The sequence below is a fragment of the Mastigoproctus giganteus genome, chromosome 2, assembly GCF_048544385.1.
Source record: "Mastigoproctus giganteus isolate SK-2022 chromosome 2, ASM4854438v1, whole genome shotgun sequence".
NCBI classification, from domain to species: Eukaryota; Metazoa; Arthropoda; class Arachnida; order Uropygi; family Thelyphonidae; genus Mastigoproctus; species Mastigoproctus giganteus.
The window spans coordinates 196,182,170-196,196,181 of NC_143576.1; the positions used below are offsets into that span (position 1 = coordinate 196,182,170).

The 14,012-nt window shown below is 35.8% G+C and overlaps 1 protein-coding gene across 1 annotated transcript in view; it reads left to right on the forward strand.

Moving 5' to 3' along the window:
- The window catches only part of IntS8 (integrator complex subunit 8), a 232,475-nt gene that overhangs the window by 136,293 nt on the left and 82,170 nt on the right, over positions 1-14,012 (forward strand). The window contains exons 15-16 of the mRNA XM_090368890.1: positions 6,898-7,008; positions 9,037-9,235. Coding sequence (XP_090225016.1) covers positions 6,898-7,008; positions 9,037-9,235 — 310 coding nt within the window. The remainder of the gene's footprint in view (positions 1-6,897; positions 7,009-9,036; positions 9,236-14,012) is intronic.

The window sequence follows — 14,012 nt, forward strand, 5'->3', positions numbered from 1 at the left end:
TTTTTGTAATAAAGACAAATGGTCCAAGGCGCCTCCGTAGCCAGGTGGGAAGGAGCAGCAGTGCGTAGCACATGCTTCTTGATTAGACCGGGGTTCAAGCCCGTCACCACCAAATACGGAGGACGCGGAAAGGTCAGGAATGACCACCGCATATTCACGGAGCAATATGACCTTAGTTGCTAATGCTCCTAAAAACCAAAATAACAAACAACAAGTGGTCCAGAACCAGTGTGTGTTTGCCTGTAGTAATAGTTGAAAATGTTACCAACAGATTGTCAGATTTTAAGTGAGGCAAAGAAAGCATTATTATTCATGAAGGGTGACTCTATTTTCTGGTCTATTTGACTGGCCAGCTCATATGAGCTGGCTGGTCAAGTAGAGCAGAAAAAGATAGCATGGGATAGTTACAGAGCAACGAAAAGCATTGATGCCTACAACAGGTACAAGTTGACCTAGGCGCCTCCGTAGCCAGGTGGGAAGGCGCAGTAGTGCGTAGCACACGCTTCTTGATTAGACCGGGGTTCGAGCCCGTCACCACCAAATACAGAGCATGCGGAAAGGTCAGGGAATGACCACCGCACCGGAGCAATATGGCCTTAGTTGCTAATGCTCCTGAAAACCAAATAACAACAACAACAACAAGTTGACCTGTAATAGTACCACAAATAAGGTTAGGGAGGCCAATGCTGTGTGTGAGAAAGCATTGGCTAAGAGAGCAAAGAATGTGAACAAGGGCTTTTTCATTTATGTGAATACAAAAAAGAAGAGAGCTAATCAGATGGGACCCTTGTGCACTGTGTGTGTGTGGGGAAAGTCATAGATAATGCAGCTGATGTTGCAGATGAATTGAATAGGTACTTTGCATCAGTCTTTACTGACAAAAGGCCCTTATGCTGAGAAGCGGCTGTGTGAGTGAGGCTGGGCCGTATGAAATTAGTGATTTTGTAATTACAAATGATTGTTTATTAAAAAAACTTTTGAGCATAAAGACAAGTAAGGCTCCTGGAGTTGAAGGCATATACCCTGTAATTTTGAGGGAGTTTGCCAGGAAGTGTATTGAGGTTAATTATAAGGGCATCTTTGGACTCTGTGGAGATTCCTTTGGATTGGAGAAGTGCCAATGTAATACATAGAGGCAATGATTAAGTGTGCAATCCAAGAACATTTAGATAGATATGGCATTCTGAAGAACAACATGCAACATGGCTTTGTTAAGGGAAAATCATGTTTAACTAACTTAGTAGGCTATTTTGACACAGTTATTCATGAGCTGGATTTAGGGAACAATTTCAACATAGTTTATTTGGATTTTAGCAAAGCGTTCGACTTGGTCCCTCATGAGAGGTTATTATATAAGCTTGAACAGGTTGGGATTACTGGTAAGATTCTAAGATGGATTGCTGGGTGGCTGCAGGGCAGAAGGCAGAGAGTTGTGATTAATGGATATTCTTCAGATTGGTGTAACATCTCGAGTGGGGACCCTCAAGGATCAGTCCAATTTTTATAAATGACATCAAGGAAGGGATAGAAGGCGTAATGTCAAAATTTGCAGACAATGTAAAGATTAATAGACTCATTAATGATCAGTGCCAGGCAGTGCTCCTTCAGGATGCCTTGAACAGACTTCAGAGATGGTCAGAAAAGTGGCAACTATGTTTTAATGCTGCTAAATATAAGGTCTTACACTTAGGGAAATGGCAACTATCAAATAAATAATACCAATAAATAAAGCAAATAAATTATACACTTATGGGATTGAAATAAAAACAGTAAAGGAGGAAAGGGATCTGGGAGTTATGATACTTGCACATATGAAGTTTTCTGAACAGTGTAAACAGGTAGCCAGGAAAGCTTATGGTGTCCTGTCAGTGATTTATAAAACATTATTCTGTAGAGATATGAAGGTTATAATCCTACTGTATAAGACAATTGTAAGACCACATTTGGGATACTGTGTTCAAATATGGAGACCTCATTGAGCTTCTTGAAAGGTTACAAAGATGGGCAATTCAGATGGTGAGATTGGCAAAAGGACGACTATACGAGGAAAGACTGATTGTGTGGGCCCCAGAGCTTGGCAATCAGGCACCTCAGCGGTGACCTAATTGAAGTTTATAAGGCTCTGAGAGGGATTAGTAAAATGAATGATGAATTAAGTTGGAATTTTCACTATTATAAAGAATTCCAGAACTAGGTGCCATAAATTCAAATTACAGGGATTGAGACTTACATTAGATTGTAGGAAGTTTTCTTTTAGCCAGCGAGTCATTGATTGCTGGAATAAGTTGCCGTCGCAGGTACTTGAGTTTGACAGTTTGAATAAATTCAAAGGTCAACCAGACAGTTATCTGTGTGAGGAGGGAAGCATATAATTTGTATTTTCGTATCTATTTGGTGGGGGGTTTTTTGTTTCTTTTTTTAAAATTTTTGCTAGTGCAGCAAATGCCTGTGGCTTCCTTGCACTATATGGCAAATACCATTACTACTATTACATTGTGCAATGCATAGATATTGTGCTACTACAGGATGCTCAGTCGTGTCCTTGCCGTGGTGTCCATGCCAGGACACCACATGGTATGGACATCACAATACTCTGTGGTGTCCATGCTAGGACATAATGGCTGTATTCTGAGCAGAAGATGACTCCAAGAGGTATTATTATATTTATTTTATTTGAGACAGCTAATGCTGTCTCAAATAAAATAAAAATATTTTATATTGAGTAAATGTTAGAAACTGAACCAGAAGCTTTTACATAACTATTAAAATAAAAATTACTGCTGCTTAAATTGAAATTCAAATAATATACTGTATTGTATTAGCCAATAACAAGCATGTTCTTAAATTTGCCTACTTAAAAATTAACTAATGTTTATTGGTTTTGTGATGAGATTACTAGTGCAGAAGTTGACATTTGTCTACACAAACTATGAAATAGAAAGTAAATTGACTGTTGCTGTGTGACATTGCTTTTAGGAATGTCACCATCTTTATATTTTTGGAATAGTTAAATTACACAAATCAGGTAACCTCTTGGGTCCTATCATGTCCTTTAAAAGTTTCAGATTTGCCAACATGTCCTCCTTTTTTGTTAAAATTAGCTCCCATCTTTGTGTTTTTTAAATTTAGAGCCATTCACACTGTGATGATATTTTACCATGGTCTTGAATGGTAAGCTCAGTTACACTAACTAACCTTCAGTTAAATGACCTTCACATTCAAGACCTTACCTTAAAATAAAACTGAATGATACTCAATTCCAGTGATACTTATTCTAGCTAAGCATTTTAAATATGACTGTAGTACTTAAACTTAAATTTTTTGGTTGCCTGTATGTTTGAGCATTGCATTTCTCCCATTGGGAAAATATACTTAGTTTAGATTCTGAACTTATTAGTGCCACAGTTTCTTCCTGTCTTTATATCTGTCACTTAGGTGACATGTTAAATGTCAGACCAGAAACCTGTTAATAACTTATGACAAGTTAACTCATCCACTATTTGTTAAAATATATTCTTGAGCTGAAAACACACAATGGAAATATAAATTTCTTAAACTCAACATTTATAAAAATAATTCATTAGGAATTTATATTTAAAAAAAAAAAAATGTTCATACAAGTAAATTCCTTTATTTTTATTCTCACCATAACCTAAAAATATGTAATTTACACACAGATATATATACTGGTATTCAAAGAAAGTGCATAACCCCTTAAAATTGTAATTGTCGTCCGAATAACGTAAGTATATGGCAATATTTCTTACAGATTGCATCAGATAAGATTGACATGCATGGGTGACGATGTAATATTGCATCAGCTGTTACTTTCAGCTATATAAGTACGCTCTGCAAGAGTTGCAGTCATTCTTTGCTTGTGTCAGGATGGCAAGTTATGTGCAGTTGACGCCACGAAGAAAGAGTGCTATTGTTGCTTTACGTAAGGAAGGATGTTCTTCCCATCATATTGCTTATAGAGTGTCTTGTAATCAACCGACAGTGAGTAGATTTCTTTCCAAACTCAAGAATACTGGTTCTGCTGATAGTAAAAAAAAGGAACCAGATGCAAACGAGCCTCTATGCCAATACAGGACCATGTTTTGAAGTGCTTATGCCTTAAAAACCATAAAACTTCTTTGTCTGAGCTGAAAAGAACCATGGGAAAACATACAGGAGTGGTAGCAAGTGCAGTAACAGTCAGAAGATGCCTCTTCAAAAATGGACTTGTAGCCCGTTGTCCTAAGAAGAAGCCCCTCCTCACACAAAAAATGAAAAAGGTCGGATTAATTTGGTGTCTCGGATGAAAAGAAATTCAACCTGCATGGCTCTGATAGGAGACAAACGATTCGCCATAGACGTGAAGAATACCATCCAGACTATGGTGTCTATAGTAAAATTCCCTACCAGCCAAATGATATTGGGGTTCATTTTGTATCGCGGAGTAGGTCACCTGCAGTTTATAAAAGGTTCCTTAAATGCTAATGGATACCTGGCTATATTGGAAGGCAAATTGCTACCAACCATTAGAGACCATTTCAACCTGCCAAGTAACTGCATCTTTCAGGACAACTCTGCACCTTGTCATCAGGCGAAAAGTGTAAGTAGGCACTTCTGTAGTTACTTTAGCTTCATTTCTGCATTAGAAGTTCAACAGTAATGTGTTTACATTTGTTACAGGTGAAAAAAATGGTTGGAAGGACAGTCCATTACAACTCTTAGCTGGCCAGGAAACAGCCCGGACCTGAATCCTATAGAGAACTTTGGCATCGTGTGAAATCTGCAGTTGCCAGAAAGAAACCAGCGATCCTTTGTGAAATTCACAAAGCCATAATTCGTGTTTGGAATCACGAACTGTCAGTTGATTATCTTCAGAAATTGATCTTGTCAATGCCTCAACAGTGTGCTGTTGTCATCAGGGCCAGGGTCAGTTCAACTAAATATTAATTTGCACCTGGGGAACTTTTCATTTTGTTTTCCATTTAAAATGATAAACTGAAGCAAATTGAGAGCTGCTAAAAATATTTCAGCCATAATTGTTTATGGCTGAAATATTATCAGAATACCTTAACAGTTATTTGCCAAAACTGTTAAAGTATAAAGGTTTCAAATGCTCATTTCAGAATATTTTGAGAGCACCAGTCAAATATTACTTAGCTTTGCCTTAACTATTAATAAATATCTTTTGTTTATATTTCTATTTGTGACGCTAGTCATTAATGTAACATACCATCACGAAAAAGGGTTAGAAATGTGAAATTCCTAGGTGATGCACTCTCTTTGAACACCAGTGTACAATGCCATTAAATACAATTCCAATAATCTGATAATACAGATAAAATTAAAATATTTAACTACCACATTCTTAAACAGGAAATACCATAAACAATTAATTAACAATACCATATCAGATGCAAATTATAGTAAAATATAGAAATTATACTTCTGTATTGCTGTAAGTTAACTCTTTCAAATATGTCTTTTCAGGTACTGAAAATACATGTGTGAGAAAACTAACTGACATCACATTAATTTTCATTTCTTACAGTTATAAAACCAAGAACTCTCTTATCAATATATCAATAACAACATTGTTTACCTAATTCCATGTTAACAGCATTGTCTTACTCACTTCCCATTGGAAGTAATTCAACCTAGTTTGGTTCTACTACAATGTCAAGTCAGAGCATTTCTTAATTGCTTGCAGTATCAAACTGTTCAGGATTGGAGCTTAGCCAATATTTGCACTCTGCTTCACATTACTCATAGGAAAAGCAGGCAGAAATTTAATCTACTCGTTACTTACATGTACTGTTCACAGTTCATTACCCTTCACCAGCCTTGCTTTGCGCATTTCACCACATTTACCTGTAGAATGATTGGCCACTTTATTTGGTACACCTACCCCTTCATGAAATGGAGCACTCCTTCAGTAACAGTATCACATGTTAAGCATTATAAAGCAGGTGGACAGATATGTAGGAATGCTATATGTGTACAGTTCAGTAAGAGAATGGATGAGAGGAAAAATTTAAGTGACTTTGAATGTGGCATGGTAACCAGTACCAGACATGCCAGTGTATCTTGGAAACTGCAACTATGCTGGATTTATGTATGACTGTGTCTCAGGTGTGCCAAGATTGGTTCAGTAATCAAATAACATTCATCCAGTGGCAATCCTGTGGGCAGAAACAGCTAGTTAATGGGAGATGCCAATAGAGGCTGACAAGACTTGTACACTGTAACAGAAAGGCTGTAGTCCATCAATTAACAATGCATTTCAGCAGTGGCAGCCAAAGAAACATTTCAGAACACACGTCTCATCATATCCTCTCAGATGGGGGTATCACATCTGATGACTGAATCAAGTTCCATTTCTTTCAGCAAAAAACAATGTGCAATAATGTGCCATGTTACAAGGTTGGAATTGTACAGAACTGGTCCTGGGAACAAGATAGTGAATTTGGCTTAATGCAGTGGCCTCTCCAATCACCAGGTCTGTATCCAATTGAGCACCTGTGGGATGAGGTAGAATGAACTCTTTGGAACAGGGATCCAAAACCATCAAATCTGCAACAAGTGTGGGAAGCAGTTGAGTTGTCATGAATCAGCATTCTGTGGTACACCTTTCAGTGCCTTATTGAGTACATGCCATTACAGATCCAAGCTGTTCTGAAGGCTAAAGCAGGAATCTGTTTGCTATTAGGTAGGTGTACCTAATAAAGTGGCCATTCAATGTATATGCATCTTTAAATGTATATATACTGGAGATCTTTTTGTAATTCACACTATTTCTCCCTTTATATTTGTTTCACTTGAATAAATGCATAAATTTCATTATTATTTTAAATCTATAATATAATTGCCTAATTTTTTAATGAATATATTTTTTAATAATAGTGGGAACTGCCACGATTTGTTCAAGGATCTTTGAAAACAGTAGCATCCCATATTGATGAAGAACTGGTGTATATATTATTAGCTAAAGCACTTCATCTTCTAAAAATAAAAGTAAGTTTTTATTTAATAATTCTACAGATATGACATAGAGTCATACCTCAAACTATGAATTTCTGGGCCTCACTCAAATTTCTTCCCCCACTCTGGCATCTACCTGTGCTAGTTAGCACAGGTAGAAGTACCAAGTAGTTGCTTGCATTATATTCACTATGCTTGTCTTGAGGCTTTTTAACCAGTTGGCTTATTTATCTTTAATATTTTTAATAGTTTAAATGTGTAATACCGTCTCTTTATTAATTTTATAATAAAACAATAGGATTATAGTGTAATAAGGATTAAAATATGAAAAATAGGTCTGAGCCTCGAGTTCCAGGAATATAACCTGTTATATCCCATGTTATAATGAGCTATACTTTTACAATTTTTAAGCCTATAGCCTATTTTCAGGAATGCATCCTCTAAATCCAAGGTACAGTTGTATTTGTTTTTATTTTATACAAGCAGTGGCAATCAGTGGTTCATCATATATGAGGGATTATTATGTTTCTATGCTTTATTTACCTTCCTAAATATTTAACTTGTGATTATTACTTTAATAATGCTTGCGCATGATCCAAACAAAAAACTGATGTGATTTACACTTCAGAAGTTACTTGAGGAATGTTTATTACAATTGGTGCCTTTATCATATACAGAAGGACCTTGCTAGTTACACTGGTTGCATTGCTTTAGAACATTGGTGTAGCAGGAATCAGAGCATGCATTCCTGCAAAATTTATCTGGCACCTCCCCTTCTGAAGAGTAAATATGGAGCCTACCTCCAGATTTTTCAGTCCCACCAGAATTTTCAGTCCTGCCTTAAGTGTAAAGTGTAGGTTGTGCATCACCCTTTGCAATATCACTGTTGTGGATCACTGATTAGTAAGTTAACCCTTTCAAGTATAAGTTTTCCAAATTAGCATATGCTTTTGTGGCAGCAGGGGTCAGTTTTCTGCTTAGTTTGGATCTTCATATGTTATGTATATAGAATTTATAAGTTATTTATTATGTTAGGATGTTTGTATTTTTGTGCATGTATTTATTTTCTTAATGTCAGTATATAATATTACATGAATAAAATAAACCCCCTCTTATCCTTTCAGGACTATAAGAGGATGGTGTAGCATAATTAGCCGATGAACTATTACTACTACTACTGTTACTAAATAAATTAATATAATTGGTATAACAACCAAAAGTCTAAACTTGCCTCAGGAGCATAGAAATTTGATATAAATGCTTCTTTGAACTCTGACTATGTCTGCTTTCTAAAATAGCTATTGCTGCAGGTGCTACAACATCTTTAGGGGTAATAACAACAGAAAAGTTTGATTCCATCTTTTAGTGCATGCACTTTTATACACCTTCCTTACATCTTGTAAGATAACATTTAGTGAGGTAGTAAGAAAGGCAGCCATGATATTGGTCCCACCCAACAAATTTCATGATGAAGAAAATACCTGCTCAAACATTCTTGCATGATACAGCCAAAACTTTGGGTTTATTCCATATAACTGGAAAGTTATGTCAGCTTTTTCTTCAGGTTAAAGGAAGTGTATAATTTTCTAGCAACTTAAAAAAAATCAAAACTCTAGGGGTTAGGCTTTACACTAGTTTGTTTCATTATTATATCTCATTCTGCTAAATAAATATGAAATCCAAAATTTTAACAGTTATTCTCGAATTATGTACCTCAGGATTATCAAAATACTTCATTTGCATCATATACAGTTCCTCTTTTATGTATTTTTGACCTACAGTTTTATTTAAGCTTGATATCATCATGTATCCAAACATTTCAAGTCAGATGTCATTTTTGGTACAGTTTTTATGATTTTTGCATAATTTTGAAAATAATTTTTTTTTTTCTTTAATGAAATGTTGAAAATATTCTGTGTATCTGTAAGAGATTTGAAATTAAATTATTTTTACTTTTAGCATTATATGAAATGTTGAAAATACTCTGAGTATTTGTATATATAATATTACATGAATAAAATAAACCCCCTCTTAAAGAAATTAAATAATTTTTGCTCTTAGCGTTATGAAGAAACTCGACAACTCCTTAGAGCAGTAAAAGAAGAAATCGGTAACTTTCTGCCTCAGCTGTTGCGTTTTGTAGGATGGGAAATGTTGCGATTGGACTTGCTAGAAATATCAGTACATCAAAATTCAAACCAGAGACAGGAGCTTGTTCAACAGATGGAGTCCTGTGTTTCTGCATATTACCAAGATAGAGGTAGGAATTTATATATGTAATGCATGCTACAGTGTGTGTTTATGTTTTAAATAGTATAAAAAAACACAGATGGCTTTTTTGTTAGGATTTTTTTTTTCCCTCATTTTGTTCTTCAATTAGTTGCCCTTTTCTTCACAACTACAGTTTGCAGTTGTTGTACCTAATCACTTTAACAGTCTCTTTACACCGCTAGAAAGGAACAAACTAATAGAACAGACTTATCTGTGAAAAGGCCTAAACCACCCAAAAACTTCCTCGTTCATTTCACAAATATACATGGTCTCCTTTCTAACCTCAGTGATGTCTCTTTCCATGTACAATCTGCCAATCCCCACTTACTTTTTTTTTGACAATCCCATTTATCTGTTGCTTCAACCACTACTCATCTGAGTTTCCCCTAATTATTTGCACTATGATTCATTTACTTTAGAACAGATGTGCAGAAATTTGCCTTTAGCCAGCGGGTAGTTAATTGCTGGAACAAACTTTCATCTGTCGTTGTGGAAGTTGATAGGTTAAATAAATTTAAGGAGGAACTGGACAAATGTTTAGAGGGAATGGATGTGTGAAATGGGTTTTTGTTTTGGCTGATGCTACATAAGCTTGCTTTCTTGCATCATATTCCTCGATTACTACTACTACATCCTTCTTCCACATTATTAAAACTATGGATAGGATTTCCAGTGGAAGTCGTATCCATAGTTTTGCTGATGATAGCTATTGTTGTTATTTCGTTTTTAGGAGCATTAGCAACTAAGGCCATTATTGCTCCGGGGATATGTGGTGGCCATTCCCTGACCTTTTCGCATCCTCCGTATTTGGTGGGCACGAGCTCGAACCCTGGTCTAATCAAGAAGCATGTGCTACGCACTGCTGCTCCTGCCTACCTGACTACGGAGGTGCCACTGATGATAGCAGACTACATTCTACCTTTATTACCATTATTCCAGTTTGAGAAAACTTGCACTGCACTAAGAGCTTCAACTTTCTGAATATACACCACCAGTCCTTAAATGCCATTTTCCAGTAGGGTTAAGAAAACTTAATGTCAATCCTAAAACTAAGTCCTGTCTTTTTGCTCACAAAAAAGTCTACTGCTCCTATGCTTATCTTCAATGACACTCACATTGCATTGGCAGTGGAAAATAATGCAAGAAAGCAAGCTTTAAAAAAAAAAAAAAACACGTCCCATTTCACTTATTCATTTCCTCCAGTAGTTTGTCTAGTTGTTCCTTGAATTTATTTACGCTATCAACTTCCACAACAACAGATGGAAGTTTGTTTCTGCAATTAACCACCCACTGGCTAAAGACAATATTATGCACATCTATTTTGCAACTGTCCTTCCTCAATTTGAATTTGTGCACCCTTGTGTGTATGACCTGAGCAAGAGGAAGAATCCCATCAGCATTGAGGTTGCTCAGTCCATTCAAAGCCTTAAACACCTCAATCAGATCACTTCACAGGTGCCTAGTCTCCAGACACTTCAATTTGCAGAATTGAAGCCTTTCTCACTAAGGGCACCCCTTTGTTCCCCTCACCAATCTCATTGCCATTCTCTGTACTCGTTCCAGCAGCTCCACATCCTTCCTGAAATGAGCCCTCAAACTGTGTGCAGTACTCAAAATGTGACCTGTCCATTTGCCTTATATACTGGGATAATTACCTCCTTATCTCTGCTAGCAAAATTCCTGTATATCATTGATAAAACCCCATGAGCTATCCTGGCAGGCTGTCTGAATTGCTCAGATAAGATTCCAAAAATAAGATCACATATTTCTGCTAGGGATATGCGATCTCTGTCTTTTAATCATCTCTTGGCATGAGCTGGTCACAGAGATTGCATCCTCTGCATCAAAAAATTATGGTTTTCTTTTTTGCTCTCAGCATTACTTTTCTTCTAATCATATACTCAACTTTGTACAAATCTGAAATTATCCCTACCATGGAATATTATTCCTGCATATGGGGCTGTGCTCTCAAAACCTCTCATAAGTTTTTAGACTCTGTTCAAAAGAGATCAGTCAGGTTAATTAATGAACTGTCTCTAACAAAGTGTGTCTACTCTCTGTCTCATAAATGTTAAGTTTCTGCTGTATGCCTTTTCTGCAGATACTTCCGTGAGCACTGTTCTTTTGAATTTGCACCCATAATTCCTCATTGTCTTCCAAACCAGTCTGCATCCGTTTACTGTCCAACTCCAAACTCACAGAACCAACTTTTTCTCTTCCTCATTTATCTCTTCTACATCTCCTCTCTGGAAAAACCTTCCTTCACATGTCATTTCCTGAAAATTACAGTCTACAGAAATTCAAGTGTAATGTGAACAAGTATCTTCTGTCTTTTCAGCCTTCATCCTATGCAAAGTAATGTACTTTAGATTAATGTACTAAGTACCGTAGATTCTAATACCTTTCATATTTTGGATTTTCATATAACAAAAAAATAATAATAAAAATCCTAAAGCAGATTGGTTCATAAAGTGGTATCCTTGACAGCAAATGGAAGTTAATCTTCACCCATTGTAAATGCCCTTAAATCATAATGCCAATGAGAACAGAGTGACATGTGAGAATAGTTGTTCAATTCCATTTGCTGTCAAAAATATTGTCGTTATTTACAGACAGGTTTATAATTTTTAAGCTCTAGACAAAATGTCTGCATGTGGACTCCTACAGCAAAGATCTGACAGAAAATTTTCAATAGTGTTGTCGAAATTTTTGGATGGTCCCTAGAATTTTTCCCTGAGAACGGAGCAACCTAATCTCTTTTTCTTTTCTCTCTTGGATTTTATTCTTTGGCATTGACATTTGAATGTGCCAGAAAAATGTTAGTAATTCTTATCTCTATCTCTCTGGGCGCCTCCATAGCCAGGTGGGAAGGAGCAGTAGTGTGTATCACGTGCTTCTTGATTAGACCGGGGTTCGAGCCCATCACCACCAAATACGGAAGATGCGGAAAGGTCAGGGAATGACCACCACATATCCCAGAGCAATATGGCCTTAGTTGTTAATGCTCCTAAAAACCAAAAACAACAACTCTCTCTCTCTCTGGTAGGAAAACATTATTGAATTAATTGGCCAGATTTTTTTTTTTTTTTGTGAGTATGGTTCCCTAGCACTGTGAATACCTCAGTGGATGAGTGCAATCCTCATGCTAAATTGTTTTTGTTATTTATAGATATGATATTTATTCATCTATAGGTTATTCTTTATATTTATAAGTTTTATCTTCTATCCTAACTGCACAGCAGTTGGATTAGGCTGTTAGGATTAAGTGATTTTAGGATACACACAATTTACAAATATGATTTACAAATATGATTTACAAATACAATTTACAAATATAATTTACAAAAATGAAAGATATTAGAATCTACAATATTTAGTACATTAATCTATAGTACATTACTATGCATAGGATGAAGGCTGAAAAGACAGAAGATACTTGTTATTCTAAAGTTTCATTGCTTGTTTTTTAAGATGAAAAACCCAAATTTCAAAAAGTTTCCAAAGTTTCCCTCACCTGAGATTGACTAACTGTCTCAAATGAAGGCTGCTCTGGATAGATTAGCAAACATAATAATTGCAATGATGATTTTATTACAGTAGATGAGGGTGAACACTAACTGTAATATATAAAATATGATTTTAATGTTTGTGTCTTATAATACAGGGCGCCTCCGTAGCCAGGTGGGCAGGAGTAGCAGTGCATAGCACACGCTTCTTGATTAGACCTGGGAGCCTGTGACCACCAAATACAGAGGATGCGGAAAGGTCAGAGAATGACCACCGCATATCCCCGGAGCAACATGGCCTTAGTTGCTAATGCTCCTAAAAAAAAAAAAAAAAAAAATTATAATACAGTATATTCTTGTTAATTCAATATTGGATTATCCAAAGTGTGATACATTTCAAAGTCATTATCATTCCCTGACTAATGATGCAGGGTTTTATATGCATTTTTGTACAGATAATTTAAAATACGCCTATAATGAAATTTGAAGTCTGAATTTTCAACAATTAAAAAAGACTACCAAACCAAGTACTAACAAAACAAAAAATACTACAAACATCATTATCGTAACAAAAGTTTTCTACTCTGCAGTAGTACAGTCATTAACCAGTGTATATGTCACCTTTAAATTTTATATTTTTACTCATTTCCTACAGAACTGTGTGTGCAGAATCATAGCGAATTCACTTACCTCTTACACTTAATCCAATTTGTTCACAACACTGAAACCAAAATATGCTGTGATAACTAACAATACAAAAATGCCCTCAGTATGAGAGAAAATAATGAATGTGCTGCAGAGAAGAAAATAAAGAAAAAACTACTTCACATTGAAGTATATATATAAAAAAATTAACTATCTTTAAGGAATTCACAAGGTTTGTGTAGCCTTTCTGAATTCCCCACATAATAAAGATCATTGAGTTCAGTTTTTGCACTATAATAGTCATACAGCATGATATGAGCTGTGTATATTACTATGCTGTTTATCATACATAATTGTATATACCTGCTAGAGAGAGAATCCATATTTTGGGATATTATTTGCTGTTTAATACTTATAACCATTGGCACTATTAGTATACTTCCAACTATTGGCAATATTAGTTTTTCATCAAACTTTGTAACTTAGTGTGAACTTTTCTTGCAAAATACAGCTACTTAAGTTGGTCACAGAGCATTTGCATGAACTAGTAACCAAGTTTGATATTACTGTAGAATGCCTTGATTGATAAGAGATGAAAGATGATGAACAGTCTTG